Raw genomic sequence first — 19,287 nt, 5'->3', positions numbered from 1 at the left:
GCCACAGTCCTCGGGCTCCTCCGTGAGCCCGCCTCTTCCTGCGCCCTGCCACTGCCTGTCGATGCTCTTGTCTCTCCCTGGACTTTGATTCCCCAGCCAGGGCCGGAGGGCCAGGGGGACGGGGCTTCCAGCGCGGCTCCCGGGCACACGCCTGCGGGGTGCGGAGCCAGTGAGCGCGCCGGGCGCCCCGTCGGGTCTGGCCCTTTCCGCGGCGCCCGGCCGGGCAGCCCCACGCCGCCCCCTCCGCCGCAAGTCCCCTGTCTCCCGGGCGCCCCGCCCCGCCCCCAGGCGCCCCGCCCACGCCGGCCCTGCCCGCCCCTGCCCCGCCCCCGGCGCCCGTCGCACCCGCCCCGCTCCGCATCCCGCAGCCATCTCGGCGCCCAGGGACGCGGAGGCCGCTCTCGGGCCACCATGTCCCAGCGCTTCGTGGTGACCCCCGCGGCGGGCGGGGCAGGGGACCAGAGGCCCGAGGCCGAAGGCAGCGCTCTGGAGCCGCCGCGGGTGGACGCGCTGCCCATCCTGCGCTACTGCCGCGAGCCGAGCCGCTATGGTAGGTGCCGCCGGGCCGCCCGGCCTCGTGGGACGCGCGGCCGGCGGGCGGACACGTCGCGGGCGCTTCGGGCCCGGCCGGGCGCCAAACCCTCGGGGCTGCGGCTCCTTGCAGGGCGGGAGTGTGGCGGGTGGGTGGTGGCGCTGGCACGGGTCAGCGCGGGCACCAGGCCCTCCCAGCTGAGCCGAGCCCTGCCCGCGGCGCGCGCCTCTCACCTCGGCTGCCCCTCTCACGTCGGCCGCCCGATGACTCTCAAGCGGTCCTGCTTCGCGGTGGGGACCCGCGGTGTCCCGGAGATCGGCCGGTGACAGCTCCTGGCTGCTCTGATCTCCGCTCAGGACCAAGTCCTCGTGGAAGTGGGGAGGCAAGAGACAGGGACAGGGGCAGGGACGCGTGCTGTGTCCTCTGTGTGAGGCGACCACCTGGGGGCCCGAAGGGGCAGCATGGGTGATTTTATAACTTCACACCCTCTGCTTGGCGCTGCTGCACAGCCACTTCCTATAACCCAGAATCGTCCACCCCTGTCCCCAGCTGCCCCTGGCCTCTGAGATGCCCAGCCTCAGCCTGGGCCCGTGACCTGTGGGTGCGTCCAGCTGTGCAGCTGCTGTTCTCACTGCCGGGCTCTGAAGGCAAGGGCTCTGCACAGCCCTGGGGTGGGGGACACCAGTAGGGGCGTCCCTAAGGCACGGGGTCCCAGGGAATGACCATCTGAGGAGATCCTTCCCCATCTCAACCCCAGGGCTTTCGGCCAGCGGGCAACCGCGGGAGTCCCCCTCCAGGGCCTCTGTGTCCACGCAGTCAGCTGGGTGGGCGGCTGTCCAGGCCTCTGCTGTGGCCTGCCCAAGGGAGTGTGCACACTGTGTGCATGTGTCTCGTGGGGGGGGCCCTTGGGGACGGTGCACCCTAACCCCAAAAGTGCAGGCAGAAATGTGAGATACTTTCCAGGACTTTGTGCTGAAAGCCACAATGATTTCTTTATCATGGGATGAAGTCAGACGGCTCTGCATGTGGGCATGTGTGTGTGTGAATCTGTGTGTACAGGCACGTGTGCATGTGTGAGAATCTCTGTGTGTGCATATGTGAATGTGTGTACATGCATATGTACGAGTTTCTGTGTACATGTGTGTGCATGTGTGAGAATCTCCGCATGCACATGTATGTGAGTATATGTATGTGCGTATGTATGTGTGTGAATCTGTGTGTGTGCATGCGCATGGTGTGGATGCTCCTTCTTTGGGACTGCAGCCGTGGGTGCCGATATGTCACGGCTCTGGGGTGAGTGTGTGTGCATGTACGGGTACCTGTGTGTGTGCACATGGATGACGGTGTGGCTGACGCCCTGTCTTCAGGGTCATACAGATCGTACACCCAGGTGTGAACTTGAGCCCTTAGTTGGGGGTCCCAGGTTTTGCAGGTCCTGCAGGTCCTTGCCCTGCTCTGGAGGAAACAGCTTTGATGAAGGGAGCCCTGAGGGTCTTCGGGGAGGGACTGGAAGGGGCAGCCCTGAGATGCTGGGTCCCGGCTGCCCCTGCCCAGGCCCTGACCCTGGCTGTCTGCGATCTCCCCGGGCACCGCCCCCCGCGCGTAGCTAAGCTGCTGGGCCCAGGTGGACGTGCCCCTCCTCACCCCTCCTGTGACCCACATGTCTCTAGCTGGGGATGATGCCTGGTGGGTACCTTCCATGGTGCGGGCAACTGTCTCCCAGCAGGGCCCGGTGGTGGGGGGCTGGGTCACACTGATCCCCAGGCTCTTCCAGGGCCCCTGTTGCCCGCTCACCCTCGGTGCCCACGCATGGGCCCGCTCCACCATGGCGGCTGGAGGGGGGGCGTGGGCGCAGCGTGGGTGGCCCTACCCACCAGGCCTGTTTCCTTTGGCCTCAGTTCGTGGGCCTTGGCTGCCCTGGGGCACGGTGGGCAGCATCTGCCCAGGACGCTCACTCGTGTTTCCATCTGGCCTCGGCGCCTTCTGGCTGAGCCTGCAGGATGCTCAGTGCAGCGCCCGCAGTGCCCATTTCCTCCAGGATCGGGAAGTGTCAGCTTCCTTGATGCATTGGCGTTTGCTTCACATTGAGGATTTAACAACCAGGGAGTGAGCAGGGTGTAACCCCTGCCACCCCTGGGCGCGGGGTTGGGAGTGGGAGTAACCGGTCACCCACCTCCCAGGCTGTTGCTGTCCTGCTGGCCTGCTGCCAGCCCCAGTCCCCAGCAAGGGCTGGGCCGTCCACATGTGGGCAGGGTGGAGGGAGGGTGCAGGAGGTGGCTGCCTGTGAGGGGTGAAGAGGTAACCCCAAGCACAGGGGAGGTTACCCCGTCGGAGGGCAGGGCAGGAGCTGGGGGCAGACTTGAGCTTGTCCCCTGGAGCGTGGGAGTTGACCCAGCCCTCTGGAGTGCCCTTTCTGAGGGCCCCAGTAGGGCCCAGAAGTGCAGAGGCTGCCTGGGCTGAGTTAGGAGAGGGGGCCATCAGCCTCTGATGCCCGACTGCTCAGACCTCAGCATCAGAACAGAGAGGCCACACTGAGCTCCCAGGGGACATGTGTCTGCATATTCCAGGAGTAGCTGTCTCTCTGAGTGACAATAATCCCATGGCTACCATGATCCATGGCCATCATGGCCCACGGCCACCACTATGACCCACAGCCGAGACTCATGGCTACCACAACCCAGATACTGTGACCTATGGTCACCACCATGACTCATGGCCACCACCATGACCCATGGTCACCATGACCTATGGCCCACAGCCACTGTGACCCATGACCCATGGCCATCGTGACCCACAGCCACTATGAGCCATGGTTACCACCATGACCTCTGGCCTCCTTGTGGCCAAACAACACACGACAACATGACTGTGGCTCTACGAGCTACAGTCACATCTGTGAGAATGGATCAGGCCCTCCCAAAACAATAGTGATTTGGACAAACCAATAATTTATTTCTTCCTCAGCATGGGGTCCAAGGTACCCATCATTCTGAGTTCATTCTCTAGTTCATCCACCCACCCACCCATCCATCCATCCATCTATCCATCCATTATTTTCAACCATCCACCCACCTATCCTACCATCCATTTCTTCTATCTGACTATCCATCCATCCTTTTATTCATTCATTCATTCACCCACCCACCCACCCATCCATCCTTCCATCCATTCCTTCTATCCACCCACCCACCATCCATTTCTTCTATCTGACTATCCATGCATCCATCTCTTTTATCCATTCATCTCTCTGTCCATTCATCCTTCTATCTATTCTTGCCATCTGTCCATCTATTCATCTATTTTATCCATCTGTTCTTACATCCAGTCATCTGTCAATCCAGTCACCCATCCATTCTTCCCATCCTTTTATCCATCCACCCATCCAACCGTCCATTCCTTCTATCTATCCATCCATCCATTCTTCCAGCATTCCATCTTTCCATTTTTTCCATTGGTCTTTGCTTAGTGTGTCCTGTCTGGGCTGATGCTGCCCAATACAACTCTCCATCTTTGCCGTCCCCTATGGCAGCCACGGGCCACATGAGGCTACTGAGCATCGAAAATGTAACTGATGTGTCTGGGAAACTGGACTTTTAATTTTAATGGCCATCAATTTAATTTTAGGCTTAGTAGGCACACATGCCTCATGGCTGTTGTCCTGGGCAGTGCAGCTCTGGGCGCTGAGGATGCAGCAAAGAAGCCCGTAGATGGAAGTGCCTTCCATCCTAGGGAGGAGGAGGCAGATGCCAGGCCCGAGCGGGTGAGTGGTGGACAGCACAGCTTGTGTGCCTTCATCCTCAGGCTGCAGGCCCTGAGACCTCCCTGTCTCGAGCTCAGCCTCCATGGTGACCAGGCCTGTGGCCCCCACCCCAGTACTCCTGAGTCCCCGCAGCTGGCTGCTCCTGAGCGACTGCCTGCCACAGGGCTGTTCAGTCAGTGCTCACTGCCTGGACCAAGTCCCCCGTCCCTGGCCACACCCCTTCCCAGTCAGCCACCCTCCCAGCCAGCCTCACCCCCAGCAGGGTGGCCACCACCCCGCCCAGCTGGCCACCTTCCCTCTGAGCTGGCACTACCCTCCGAGCCAGCTGCTCCCCTCCGAGCTGGCCACCCATGCTATCCCCTGGGGCTGCCATCTCCTAGCATCGCCATGTTGCCTGGCGACCCCATTGCTTCTCTTGTCCTGTGGGAGGAGCCGGAGCAGAGCAGGCTGCACGGTGTCCCCGCAGCACCAGACCTGCCTGTTTATGGTTGGCTGGCCCTGGGTGGGGTGGGGTCCCCCCTAGGGTCCCAGGAGGTGGAGTGGAGTGAGGCCACATAATAGCAGCCCCAGCAGGACCCCCGAGTGTCCCCCCCAAGCTTGTCTGATGCCCCAGGCCTGCAAGTGTTAATAGAACTGAAGTGTAGGCTAGACCCAACGTCTCAGATGAGGGGACAGGATGGTCCCAAGGGACCCTGAAAACTGTGGGACTGCCTGTCCCAGGAGCAGGGGCCCTGCCCACACTCACTGCATGGTGGGGCCGGGCTCAGGGTCCTGGGTGGGGGCTCAGGTCCTGGGGTCCAGGCTCAAGGTCCTGGGTGGGGGCTCGGGTCCTGGGGTCCAGGCTCAAGGTCCTGGGTGGGGGCTCGGGTCCTGGGGTCCAGGCTCAAGGTCCTGGGTGGGGGCTCGGGTCCTGAGGAGGGCTCAGGGTCCTGGGGTGGAGGGGGCTGAGGTTGCTCGGTCCTGGGCGGGGGGAGCCCCAGCTGCCGGGCCCTGAAGTGCTGGGATGCCTCCCCAGTCCCTGGCGGCTGGGTGGACAGGGCGAATGGGGTGGACGGGGTCTGTGCTCCAGAAGCCACTGTGTGCCCTTGAGACTGTACAGTCTCAGTCCTTTCAGGGAGACTGAGTCCCTGCTGGGTGGAACAGGCCTGGGAGAGTCCAACCCCTCCAATCCCAGCAACAGCAATACCCCATCCGGCAGGGGCTGGAGAATGTAGCCACGCCCTGGCCGTTTGGGTCTTCGGCCCTGCCCGCGCCGCCTCCTCCCTTGGCCCTGTGCCTCTTGGGGACAGAGAGGGGTGGGCAGGGGTTCCCTGAAGGCGAGAAGGCCCAGCTCAGAGGACTCGGGAGCCGTGAGTGGGACCTGCTTGTCCTCTGGGACCCTTTGAGTTAGGGCCAAGCCCCTGTCTGCAGTGATTTAAAGTTGGGGGTGCACCGTCTCCGCTGCCAGCTGGAGGTCCCTCGGCTGGGCCTGAGGCATGGGGGGGTCTCCCCCTGGGAATCACATGCCCCCGCTCAGAGCTCCTGGCAAGGGGATCAGCAGCTGAGGGCCCCGGCCTCTGTCCCTGTCGCGTGACTCCCGGGACCCCTTCTCTGGCTCAGGCCCCTAAGAGGTGGGACCTTAAGCCCACTTTGGTGTTGAGGCTAGGGGGGACTGGAGGGCAGCCCCCAAATGTGCATCCACATTGGGTCTCCAGAACCTGGGGTTATGGCCTTATTTGGAAAAAGGGTCTTTTGAGATGTGGTCATCTTGGGTCAGTGGGGGACCCTGAGTCCAGCGACAAGGTTCCTTAGAGGAGAGAGGCCGTGGGAGGACGGAGGCACACGGGGGGTGGTCACCAGCCCAGGGATGGGGCCACTCAAGTGGGAGAGGCCGGAGCAGCCACCTCGGGCTCCTGGCCTTGAGGGCAAGCCTGGCAGGGAGTGGCCTGTGGGCCAGCCAGGGCCGCGGGGTAGCTGAGGAGCTGCTGAGTGCCCCTGGGTCGTGGGCGCAGGCAGCAGAGGAGACTGGACTCCTGCCCAGCTGCCCAGAGCCCCCTTGGGCCCCTCCCACAGGCCACCCCCCAGGCATGGGGAAGCACCCCTCCAGCCTCCTCTGGGCACCTTCTCTTGGCTCTGGGTCGGGGGGCCATCCGACCGAAGGTCACAGCCTGGAGCCAACCCTGGGTCAGACGCCCCCGGTCTGGCCACCCTGTGCCACCAGTGGACGGCGCCCAGGACACCGTGGGCCCCACTCAGGGTTGATTCCCCAGAACCGTGCAAGGCCTGGAACTGATTGTTTTCCATGGGCATGAGCCTGGGCTCCTCAGTCGTGTGTGGGCCCGATGGTCCCCAGGCAGGCCCTGGGGAAGCCGCGCTTGCAGGGCAGCGGCCCGGCCCCCGGAAGCAAAGGCATTTGCACTGAAATTCAGGGGAGCCTGGCCTGCTCTGGAGCCAGGCCGCCTGCCCGCGCCTACGCGGGTGACTTGGTCTGACCTTTGCTCACATCTGCTCGCTCACCCGACTTGGGAGCCGGTTTTGGCTTTAACCCAGCACTGGGTGAATGTTTCACCCGGCAATCTCGGCAGCACCCGAGCTGCCTGCTGCGATGTCGGGGGCACAGCCCTGTGCGGCCACGGAACGGTGGCAGCTACCCGGTGGAGAGGGCGCCCGGCTTCCTGCCGGTCTCTTAGGACCTGTGTCACGACGCGCAGGTCAGGTGCACACAACCCGGGGCGTGGCGAAGGTGCACAGAGCGCGCCTGGCCGTTTCCCTAGCCCTGCAGGCATCGGGTGCAGCTCCCCCTTGCAATTTCATTCCAAGTCAAAGGCCATTGATGAGTTCAGCTGGAAGTCATTCCTTTTTAACTTCTGTGTAGCTGCACCAGGCACCTGGACAGGTCCGGGGGGGTACACAGGGTCTGCGGGGGGATCACGGGGTCCACGGTGGGGGTGGGGGGCACGGGGTCCGCAGGGAGAGCATGAGGTCCGCTGGGGGACATGGGGTCTGCGGGGAGGGCACGGGGTCTGCAGGGGGTTATGGGGTCCGCGGGGGGACACGGGGTCTGCGGGGGGTATGTGGGACACTGGGTCCGCAGGGGGCTATGCTGTCAGTAAGGAGAGCATGGGGTCCGCAGGGGGGCTACACTGTCAGCGGGAGAGCACGGGGTCCACAGGAGAGCACGGGGTCCGTGGGGGGGGCACAGGGTCCGCGGGGGAGCATGGTGTCCAGCCTTCAAGAGAAGGCCACTGGGAGCTGGGGACAGATGCGGTTGGGAGGGGCCTGGGGAGGGCACTGACGGTGGAGCAGGGTGACAGCCGGGCTCAGGAGGGGCGGGGTCTGCAGGAGGCAGCAGAGGCGGGCGGGGTGCAGCCCCCAGTGCGCTCCTGCCCTGTTTCTTCAGCCCCTGAGGGGTCCACAGTGACCCAAGCACAGGTGTAGTGGGAGCGGCAGATGCTCCAGCGGGCCCACACCATGGACTCCGAAACGCGGGGCCGGGGCCAGGGGGCTCAGCAGCCCTCGGGGCCCCGGTCCTGACTGCGTTCTGGTGGCACCTTGAGTGTGAGAGGGGAGAACTTTCCAGTGCAAGGGGAGGCCATGCAGAGGCCCTGGGGCAGCGCTGGGCTGGCTGGGCTCAGGATGGTGTCCTGCCCACCCCTCACCCGAGCATCAGTTTGTCTGTAAGATCCAGAGACGCGATTCAGAAGGGGCTCGGGGGCCTGGGGCCAGCAAGACCTGGTGTGGCCGGCGAGGTGCCCTCTCAGGCGCCAGCTTGCAGAAGCGCTTGCCTAGGGCATGGGCCCCGGGAGGCTGGAAGGCGCCAGGGGGTGCAGAGCTGGGCCGTCCCGGCACAGGGAGTAAAACTGAAACCAGGCCAGGCTGCGCGCCAGCTGCTGCTGAAACGGGAGGACCAGGGCAGGTGGCCGGATCGCCTTTCACGTCGGCGGCCCTGACGCCCCACGTCTCTCCTGTGTCCCTGGCTCCTCGCGATTGGAAAAGACACGCAGAGGTCTGTCCCGAGGTGGGGTGTCCCGCGGGACGTGGCGTCACAGGCGCCCGGCAGCTCTGTAACCGGAGCCGGCCCTGCCTACCAAGGCCATGGGGCCGGAGCCACCCCATGGGCGTGTCCCACCAGCAGTGCTGGGTCCTGACCCCCCCCTCACTGAAGCCCCCACACTGGCGCCCCCCCCCCCCCCTGAGCCCTATTCCCCACCGGAGCCACCCCCCCCCGCCGTCAGTGGTGCCCACTACATCACTGCCCTTGGATGCCATGGGGGCACTTGGTTTGGAGAATGCCACTTGTTCCTCAGTAAGTTGCTGAAATGCAGAAACCAGACAGACAGATGACGGAGCTGCCCTTTGCCATCGTCTTCCCCCCGCCCTTGGGTCCCGGGTACCATGGGTGCTGGAACTTCGGGCAGGGTCATGGCTGAGGTGGGTGCCAGGCGGCATCCGGGAGCTTGGAGGAGCTGCCGGGGGGGGGGGGGCGGGGAGGTGGGTAGCTCCCAACCACACCTTCCCCTCCCCGCAGCCCTCGGCCCGGGCCTGCCAGTGCCCCTTCTGCTCCGCAGACCCCAAACTGGACACAAGCCCCTCCCTGCCCTCCAGGCCCCACCTCCTGGGTCTGTCCGTCTGCTCACTGCCCCTGATGGCCAGCTGGAACTGCACCCCATTCACTGCCATCCAGTCCTCCGGCCGGAGCCCCCTTTGTTGCTCTGACACTCGGCTGAGGGCACTACCCTATCCTGGTCCCCAGGGCTCTGTGTGTGGCCCCTTGTCCTCACACCACCCCCAGCCTGGCCTCCTCACCTTGCAGGGAGCGGCTCTGGCCGGGCGCCAGGGAGGGGTGACCTGCCCGGGCGGGGGGGGCCAGGGGGACCTGCACAAGGCCCGAGCCAGGGACTGTGCGACTGTGTATAGTGTGTGTGTGTCTGCGTGTGTCTCTCTGTGTTGTGCTGTGTGTCTGTCCCTATGTCTGTGTGCCTGTGTGTGCTTGTGTGTGTGTCCGTATGTCTGAGAGTGTGTGTGTGTTCTGACATGTCTCAGGGGACTCAGCAGGGCCTCAGCAGGGGACAGAGGCTCCTGCAGGGCATGGGGAAGAGGGCAAGGAGGCTGTCCCTGGAGACATGGAGCAGGGGGTGGAGTCTTGGGGCAGGGGCGGTGATGCAGGCTGGGGGCGGTGTCCTGGGGGGGGTGGGCGGTGTCTTGGGGGTGTGACTCCGGTTGTGCAGGGAGGCACCGGCCTTGGCCCTTTGTTTAGTTTGCTAAAGCTCCCAGAATGCAATAGACCAGAAATGGGTCGGCTTTTCCAGTGGGGATTTATTAGGTTACAAATTGACAGTCCTAAGGCTATGGAAATGTCCAAATAAGGCATCAAGAGGGAGATGCCTTCTCTGGGGAAAGGCTGCTGGCGCCAGGCCGCCTCTGTCACACGGAAGGTGCACGGCGGCATCTGCAGCGCTGCTCTCCACGGGTCTCTGGTTTCGGTGGCCCAGCTTGTCCCACCCAGGCGTCTCTCGCTCAGGGCTCCCCCCGAAAGGTCTCTGCCTCTCTCCTCTCATGGAGGACCCCGCAAGGGAATTTGGACCCACCTTGGACGGGCCACATCTCCATGGAAACCCTAGTCAAAGGGTCCCACCCCAACAGGCGGGCCCGCCGGGGCTGGCTACAGGAGCCGGTCCTTCTGGGGTGCCTGTGGCCCCAACCCAGCACACGCTGCGAGGACCCTGTCCAGAAGGGGAAGCCAGCGGGGCCGCGGGTACTGCACCAGGGCGGCGTGGGGCCGCTGGCTGCCACGGGCTCAGCTTTACCTCTTTAGCTCAGAAAAGGAGGCGGAATGGGTGGGCGGGTGCCTGTGGCGCTGGACAGTGGTGTGGGGGTCAGGCCCTCCTGTGCGGCCCGTGTGCGGCCCTGGGGACCTCGGGGACCCGGTGGCCTCCCTTCCCCTGCTCCTGGGCTGGGAGGTCACATGACACCTCTGCTCAGGGTGGCAGAGACGTCACAAGTTTGGGGGGCAGCCCACGACCCCCGGGGGTCATTGAACTACAGGGGGCAGGGGCCCAGCACTGGCCCGTCCTGCCAGTGCCCTTCCTCCCTTCAGCTGGGCCCCCTCGGCCACCCTGCCCCCAGATTGCAGCCCCCACTGCTGCTCACCAGCACCTTCCTAGCCCTGTCTCCTGGGCCGCTGGCACCCCCGACGGCCCACCCGCCCTGGGCAAGAGGCGGCAGCCTGGCCCCTGAACCCAGCCCCTGCTTTGGTCCCCAGGCCATCCAGCTCCCTGACCCTCTGACCTGAGCACACTGCCTGGGCTGCCACCTGGAGAGAAGCCCCCAGCCCCTTCCCCAGCCACTCACACCTGACACACTTGCTTACACGCGCTAGCAAAAGCACACTCATGTTCACTGACTTCCACCTGCACTCACGCCCACGCATGCCCACAGCCTAGCCCTGGCCGTCCTGGGCTTCCCCTCAGCCACGAGCACCTAAGAGCCCTGACAGGCCACCCAGCAAGGCCTGGACCCTGGAGCGGTCAAAGGCACCTCCTGAGGGGCGCAGGGGGCTGAGGGGCAGTAACACGGGGTTTGCATTGCAGGGGAGTGGGGAGACGACCGGACCCCTCCCCATGCCCGGGCAAGGCCGCCCCTAGGCTGCTGCCGTCTGGCGCCCCGCGGTGACAGAGCCGGGAACAGTTTCCATCTCTGACGCCAGCAGGGCGTGTTTGCCTTTGGAATGACCGAGTTTCGCCCTAGAAGTGGGGCTTGTGCGGTTTCTGAACAGTCTCTCATTTCTTCCTGTTTAATTGTGTCCAGAAATCACACCCACCGGCGCCGGGGTTGCGACTTTCTGCCTGAAACAATGTGTGATTGTCAGGGCCGCGGAGCAGCCGGGCAGCTGTGCCCACGTGGGCCGCCTCCCGCCGTGGGGTGGTGCCCGGGCTGGGTGGGATGTGGGGTTGGCAAGGGGCCTTGCCTGGGAGCCAGGGGCGTGTGTCCAGCCCTCTGAAACCTGACCCCCAGGCCTGCCCCCAGCCCCGGATGACCCCTGCGCCATGGGGTTGCTGGATCACGGGCTGTGCCCTCGGGGGCAGAGGTGGGGTGTCACCCCTCACGTCCAGGGTCCCCTCTGAATTCCTCTGCACAGAAACACTGTTCCCAGCCGGCGGCAACCGGCTCCACCTCAGGCTTGCTTCCTCTAAGAGTGGGAAACCACCGTCCAGGCAGAGCAGGTTTGGTGGGCAGGGGCTGCGGGGGAAGGGACAACTCCTGGGGAGGGGGTCCTTTGGGTGATGAAAACGGTCTGGGACCAGCAGGGCACAGGGGTGCGCTGGATTGTGACCCTGCCGGGTTGGCGGCTGGTTTCACGTTGCGGGGACTTTACTCCAGGCACGGCTGGGCATTTGCTCCCTCCCGGGCCTGGGGCTGTCCCTACCGGCCCCGGGTATTGGGGGGCCCTTGGGGAGTCCCTGGAGCTGGCCGGCCGGCCCCTCAGGTTCTGGGTGCTTCGGCGCCTTGCGGGCAGGTGGATGTGTGAGTGGGCCCAGCCCGCGCCCACGCCCGCCAACCCTCGCCCCGCACCCGCCCTCCCCGCGCCGGCCCCAGCCCCCGACAAAACGGCACACCTGTTGGCACAGTTGCCGCCCAGCACGTGGGGCTGTACCGAGGCACCTGTGCGCCCGCCTCGGGCAGCGACCAACCCCTGCTCGCGGTCAGCTGGGAAGAGGGGCTCCTAGGGCCGCCCCCACCCTGCCGGACAGCCCTGTCCTAGTCACCGGCCGCTGGGGCTCCTGTGCGGAGCTGGGCAGCGGCCCCTGGGGGGCTGAGCCGGGGTCCCAGGGGCACAGCTGGTCCCTTAAAGAGGAAAGGAGACCCCAGGACACAGTGGGGAGCCCATGGGGAGACGGAAGTCGTGTTTGGGGGCTCGCTGAGGGGCTGGGACCAGCACGGGTGCCCTTGGCCTGCCCCTCCCCCTTTGCCTTCCTTTCCCTCTCTTGTTTTTCTTATTTCGTTAACTTTTCTTTCTCTAAGACAGCGGGTTGATGGTGCCCTCACACTCCTTTTTTTTAAACTTTTTTTACTAATTAAAAAAAATTAACAAACAAAATATTAAGATATCATTCCATTTTACATATACAATCAATAATTCTTAATATCATCACATAGTTGCATATTCATCATTTCTTAGAACATTTGCATCGATTTAGAAAAAGAAATAAAAAGGCAACAGAAAAAGAAACAAAACAATAACAGAGAAAAAAAATATTATACATACCATACCCCTTACCCCTCGCTTTCATTTACCACTAGCATTTCAAACTAAATTTATTTTAACATTTGTTCCCCCTATTATTTATTTTTATTCCATAGTTCTACTCTTCTGTTGATATAGTAGCTAAAAGGAGCATCAGACACAAGGTTTTCACATTCACAGAGTCTCATTGTGAAAGCTATATCATTGTTCAATCATCATCAAGAAACATGGCTACTGGAACACAGCTCTACATTTTCAGACAGTTCCTTCCAGCCTCTCCGCTACATCTTTTTTTTTTTTTTTAACTTTTTTTTCTTTTTTTTTTATTAATTAAAAAAAGAATTAACAAAACAATTAGAAATCATTCCAATCTACATGTACAATCAGTAATTCTTAATAACATCACATAGTTGCATATTCATCATTTCTTAGTACATTTGCATCGATTTAGAAAAAGAAATAAAAAGACAACAGAATAAGAATTAAAACAATAATAGAAAGAAAAAAAAAGAAAAACCTATACCTCACATGCAGCTTCATTCAGTGTTTTAACATAATTGCATTACAATTGGGTAGTATTGTGCTGTCCATTTCTGAGTTTTTATATCCAGTCCCGTTGTACAGTCTGTATCCCTTCAGCTCCAATTATCCCTTCTCTCTTTTTTTTTTATTATTTTTTTTAATTAACGGAAAAAAAGAAATTAACCCAACATTTAGAGATCATACCATTCTACATATGCAATCATTAATTCTTAACATTATCACATAGATGCATGATCATCATTTCTTAGTACATATGCATTGGTTTAGAAGAACTAGCAACATAACCGAAAAAGATATAGAATGTTAATATAGAGAAAAAAATAAAAGTAATAATAGTAAGAACAAAACAAAACAAAACAAAACAAAACAAAAACCTATAGCTCAGATGCAGCTTCATTCAGTGTTTTAACATGATTACTTTACACTTAGGTATTATTGTGCTGTCCATTTTTGAGTTTTTGTATCTAGTCCTGTTACACCGTCTGTATCCCTTCAACTCCAATTGGCCATTATTTTACCCTGTTTCTACCTCCTGCTGGACTCTGTTATCAAGGACATATTCCAAATTTATTCTCGAATGTCTGTTCACATCAGTGGGACCATACAGTATTTGTCCTTTAGTTTTTGGCTAGACTCACTCAGCATAATGTTCTCTAGGTCCATCCATGTTATTACATGCTTCATAAGTTTATCCTGTCTTAAAGCTGCATAGTATTCCATCGTATGTATATACCACAGTTTGTTTAGCCACTCTTCTGTTGATGGAGATTTCGGCTGTTTCCATCTCTTTGCAATTGTAAATAACGCTGCTATAAACATTGGTGTGCAAATGTCCGTTTGTGTCTTTGCCTTTAAGTCCTTTGAGTATATTCCCAGCAATGGTATTGCTGGGTCATATGGCAATTCTATATTCAGCTTTTTGAGGAACCGCCAAACTGCCTTCCACAGTGGTTGCACCATTTGACATTCCCACCAACAGTGGATAAGTGTGCCTCTTTCTCCGCATCCTCTCCAGCACTTGTCATTTTCTGTTTTGTTGATAATGGCCATTCTGGTGGGTGTGAGATGATATCTCATTGTGGTTTTGATTTGCATTTCTCTAATGGCCAGGGACATTGAGCATCTCTTCATGTGCCTTTTGGCCATTTGTATTTCCTCTTCTGATAGGTGTCTGTTCAAGTCTTTTTCCCATTTTGTAATTGGGTTGGCTGTCTTTTTGTTGTTGAGATGAACAATCTCTTTATAAATTATGGATACTAGACCTTTATCTGATATATCATTTCCAAATATTGTCTCCCATTGTGTAGGCTGTCTTTCTACTTTCTTGATGAAGTTCTTTGATGCACAAAAGTGTTTAATTTTGAGGAGTTCCCATTTATTTATTTCCTTCTTCAGTGCTCTTGCTTTAGGTTTAAGGTCCATAAAACCGCCTCCAGTTGTAAGATCCATAAGATATCTCCCAACATTTTCCTCTAACTGTTTTATGGTCTTAGACCTAATGTTTAGATCTTTGATCCATTTTGAGTTAACTTTTGTATAGGGTGTGAGAGATGGGTCTTCTTTCATTCTTTTGCATATGGATATCCAGTTCTCTAGGCACCATTTATTGAAGAGACTGCTCTGTCCCAGGTGAGTTGGCTTGACTGCCTTATCAAAGATCAAATGTCCATAGATGAGAGGGTCTATATCTGAGCACTCTATTAGATTCCATTGGTCGATATATCTATCTTTATGCCAATACCATGCTGTTTTGACCACTGTGGCTTCATAATATGCCTTAAAGTCAGGCAGCGCAAGACCTCCAGCTTCTTTTTTTTTCCTCAAGATGCTTTTAGCAATTCGGGGCACCCTGCCCTTCCAGATAAATTTGCTTATTGGTTTTTCTATTTCTGAAAAATAAGTTGTTGGGATTTTGATTGGTATTGCATTGAATCTGTAAATCAATTTAGGTAGGATTGACATCTTAACTATATTTAGTCTTCCAATCCATGAACACGGCATGCCCTTCCATCTATTTAGGTCTTCTGTGATTTCTTTTAGCAGTTTTTTGTAGTTTTCTTTATATAGGTTTTTTGTCTCTTTAGTTAAATTTATTCCTAGGTATTTTATTCTTTTAGTTGCAATTGTAAATGGGATTCGTTTCTTGATTTCCCCCTCAGCTTGTTCATTACTAGTGTATAGAAATGCTACAGATTTTTGAATGTTGATCTTGTAACCTGCTACTTTGCTGTACTCATTTATTAGCTCTAGTAGTTTTGTTGTGGATTTTTCCGGGTTTTCGACATATAGTATCATATCGTCCGCAAACAGTGATAGTTTTACTTCTTCCTTTCCAATTTTGATGCCTTGTATTTCTTTTTCTTGTCTAATTGCTCTGGCTAGAACCTCCAACACAATGTTGAATAATAGTGGTGATAGTGGACATCCTTGTCTTGTTCCTGATCTTAGGGGGAAAGTTTTCAATTTTTCCCCATTGAGGATGATATTAGCTGTGGGTTTTTCATATATTCCCTCTATCATTTTAAGGAAGTTCCCTTGTATTCCTATCTTTTGAAGTGTTTTCAACAGGAAAGGATGTTGAATCTTGTCAAATGCCTTCTCTGCATCAATTGAGATGATCATGTGATTTTTCTGCTTTGATTTGTTGATATGGTGTATCACATTAATTGATTTTCTTATGTTGAACCATCCTTGCATACCTGGGATGAATCCTACTTGGTCATGATGTATAATTCTTTTAATGTGTTGTTGGATACGATTTGCTAGAATTTTATTGAGGATTTTTGCATCTGTATTCATTAGAGAATTGGTCTGTAGTTTTCTTTTTTTGTAATATCTTTGCCTGGTTTTGGTATGAGGGTGATGTTGGCTTCATAGAATGAATTAGGCAGTTTTCCCTGCACTTCGATTTTTTTGAAGAGTTTGAGGAGAATTGGTACTAATTCTTTCTGGAACGTTTGGTAGAATTCACATGTGAAGCCATCTGGTCCTGGACTTTTCTTTTTAGGAAGCTTTTGAATGACTAATTCAATTTCTTTACTTGTGATTGGTTTGTTGAGGTCATCTATGTCTTCTTGAGACAAAGTTGGTTGTTCATGTCTTTCCAGGAACCCGTCCATTTCATCTAAATTGTTGTATTTATTAGCGTAAAGTTGTTCATAGTATCCTGTTATTACCTCCTTTATTTCTGTGAGGTCAGTAGTTATGTCTCCTCTTCCATTTCTGATCTTATTTATTTGCATCCTCTCTCTTCTTCTTTTTGTCAATCTTGATAGGGCCCATCAATCTTATTGATTTTCTCATAGAACCAACTTCTGGTCTTATTGATTTTCTCTACTGTTTTCATATTTTCAATTTCATTTATTTCTGCTCTAATCTTTGTTATTTCTTTCCTTTTGCTTGCTTGGGGATTAGTTTGCTGTTCTTTCTCCAGTTCTTCCAATTGAACAGTTAATTCCTGCATTTTTGCCTTTTCTTCTTTTCTGATATAGGCATTTAGGGCAATAAATTTCCCTCTTAGCACTGCCTTTGCTGCATCCCATAAGTTTTGATATGTTGTGTTTTCATTTTCATTTGCCTCGAGGTATTTACTAATTTCTCTTGCAATTTCTTCTTTGACCCACTCGTTGTTTAAGAGTATGTTGTTGAGCCTCCAGGTATTTGTGAATTTTCTGGCATTCTGCCTATTATTGATTTCCAACTTCATTCCTTTATGATCCGAGAAAGTGTTGTGTATGATTTCAATCTTTTTAAATTTGTTAAGACTTGCTTTGTGACCCAGCATATGGTCTATCTTTGAGAATGATCCATGAGCACTTGAGAAAAGGTGTATCCTGCTGTTGTGGGATGTAATATCCTATAAATGTCTGTTAAGTCTAGCTCCTTTATAGTAATATTCAGATTCTCTATTTCTTTATTGATCCTCTGTCTAGATGTTCTGTCCATTGATGAGAGTGGGGAATTGAAGTCTCCAACTATTATGGTATTTGTGTCTATTTCCCTTTTCAGTGTTTGCAGTGTATTCCTCACGTATTTTGGGGCATTCTGGTTCGGTGCATAAATATTTATGATTGTTATGTCTTCTTGTTTAATTGTTCCTTTTATTAGTATATAGTGTCCTTCTTTGTCTCTTTTAACTGTTTTACATTTGAAGTCTAACTTGTTGGATATTAGTATAGCCACTCCTGCTCTTTTCTTGTTGTTATTTGCATGAAATATCTTTTCCCAACCTTTCACTTTCAACCTATGTTTATCTTTGGGTCTAAGATGTGTTTCCTGTAGACAGCATATAGAAGGATCCTGTTTTTTAATCCATTCTGCCAATCTATGTCTTTTGATTGGGGAATTCAGTCCATTGACATTTAGAGTTATTACTGTTTGGATAATATTTTCCTCTGCCATTTTGCCTTTTGTATTATATATATCATATCTGACTTTCCTTCTTTCTACACTCTTCTCCATACCTCTCTCTTCTGTCTTTTCTGTTCTGACTCTAGTGCTCCCTTTAGTATTTCTTGCAGAGCTGGTCTCTTGGTCACAAATTCTCTCAGTGACTTTTTGTCTGAGAATATTTTAATTTCTCCCTCATTTTTGAGGGACAATTTTGCTGGATATAGGAGTCTTGGTTGGCAGTTTTTCTCTTTTAGTAATTTAAATATATCATCCCACTGTCCTCTAGCCTCCATGGTTTCTGCTGAGAAATCTACACATAGTCTTATTGGGTTTCCCTTGTATGTGATGGATTGTTTTTCTCTTGCTGCTTTCAAGATCCTCTCTTTCTCTTTGACCTCTGACATTCTAACTAGTAAGTGTCTTGGAGAACGTCTATTTGGGTCTAATCTCTTTGGGGTACGCTGCACTTCTTGGATCTGTAATTTTAGGTCTTTCATAAGAGTTGGGAAATTTTCAGTGAAAATTTCTTCCATTAGTTTTTCTCCTCCTTTTCCCTTCTCTTCTCCTTCTGGGATACCCACAACACGTATATTTGTGCGGTTCATATTGTCCTTGAGTTCCCTGATACCCTGTTCAAATTTTTCCATTCTTTTCCCAATAGTTTCTGTTTGTTTTTGGAATTCAGATGTTCCATCCTCCAAATCACTAATTCTATCTTCTGTCTCTTTGAATCTATCATTGTAGGTATCCATCGTTTTTTCTATCTTTTCTACTTTGTCCTTCACTTCCATAAGTTCTGTGATTTGTTTTTTCAGTTTTTCTATTTCTTCTTTATGTTCAGCCCATGTCTTCTTCATGTCCTCCCTCAATTTATCGATTTCGTTTTTGAAGAGGTTTTCCATTTCTGTTCGTATATTTAGCATTAGTTGTCTCAGCTCCTGTATCTCATTTGAACTATTGGTTTGTTCCTTTGACTGGGCCATATTTTCAATTATTTGAGCGTGATCCGTTATCTTCTGTTGGCATCTGCGCATTTAGACAAATTTCCCTGGGTATTGGATCCAAAAGTTTGGAAGATTTTCCTGTGAAATCTCTGGGTTCTGTTTTTCTTATCCTGTCCAGTAGGTGGCGCTCGTGGCACACGTTTGTCTGCGGGTCCCACCAGTAAAAGGTGCTGTGGGACCTTAAACTTTGGAAAACTCTCGCTGTCCGGAGGGTTCGCTAGCCGAAGCGGCTTGAGCCGGCCCGGGGTCCGAACGCAGGGAGGGTTGCTGGTCGCCGCAGCCCGGGAAAGAGCCCGCCCGAATTTCCTAGTCGGCCCTCGGCGACAAGCGTGGCGGGAGGGCGCCAGTGGCAGCGGCCCGCCTGAGAGAGTGCACGTTCCCCGGGAGTCACGGGTTTGGAAGGGGCCTCCCCCACCCGTCACTGTTCTCCACGGCCTGGGGATTTCCAATCCAGTTCTCTCAGTTGGTCCGAGGGGCTGCGCGTGGTGTGGGCGCCAGCCGCCTTGGTTTCAGGGGACCGCCTCTCCAATTCTCCCAGCCGGCCCGGGAAGGGGGAAGGGAGTAACTCCGGCCGCTTGCCGCCCCGCCCAGTGAGGCCCGCGCGCCTCGGCGATCTCACCCGAGCTGCTTCTCTCAGCCAGCCAGCCGTTCCAGGATGGGGTACGCTGTTTTTTTTATCTCTGTTGTGGCTTTGGGCGCTTTCTGTATCGTTTCTACTCCCCTAGTAGCTGTCCTGGAGAAGAAACTAAGATCCGCGCGTCTTACTAAGCCGCCATCTTCCAGGAAGTCTCCTAACTTTTTTTATTAATTAAAAAAAATTAACAAACAAAAC

The 19,287-nt window shown here is 54.9% G+C and overlaps 1 protein-coding gene across 2 annotated transcripts in view; it reads left to right on the top strand.

Annotated features, from left to right (window-relative positions):
- The first annotated feature begins 387 nt into the window (after positions 1-387).
- SLC12A7 (solute carrier family 12 member 7) overlaps positions 388-19,287 on the top strand; it is a 73,602-nt gene continuing 54,702 nt past the window's right edge. For both annotated transcript variants that reach the window (XM_077116800.1, XM_077116798.1), the window contains exon 1: positions 388-550. In XM_077116800.1, coding sequence (XP_076972915.1) covers positions 412-550 — 139 coding nt within the window. In that variant the 5' untranslated portion in view covers positions 388-411. The remainder of the gene's footprint in view (positions 551-19,287) is intronic.

Source organism: Tamandua tetradactyla, chromosome 9 (genome assembly GCF_023851605.1).
Source record: "Tamandua tetradactyla isolate mTamTet1 chromosome 9, mTamTet1.pri, whole genome shotgun sequence".
NCBI classification, from domain to species: Eukaryota; Metazoa; Chordata; class Mammalia; order Pilosa; family Myrmecophagidae; genus Tamandua; species Tamandua tetradactyla.
The sequence above is the reverse complement of the archived record's forward strand: the minus strand, read 5'-3'. Positions and strand labels throughout refer to the sequence as shown.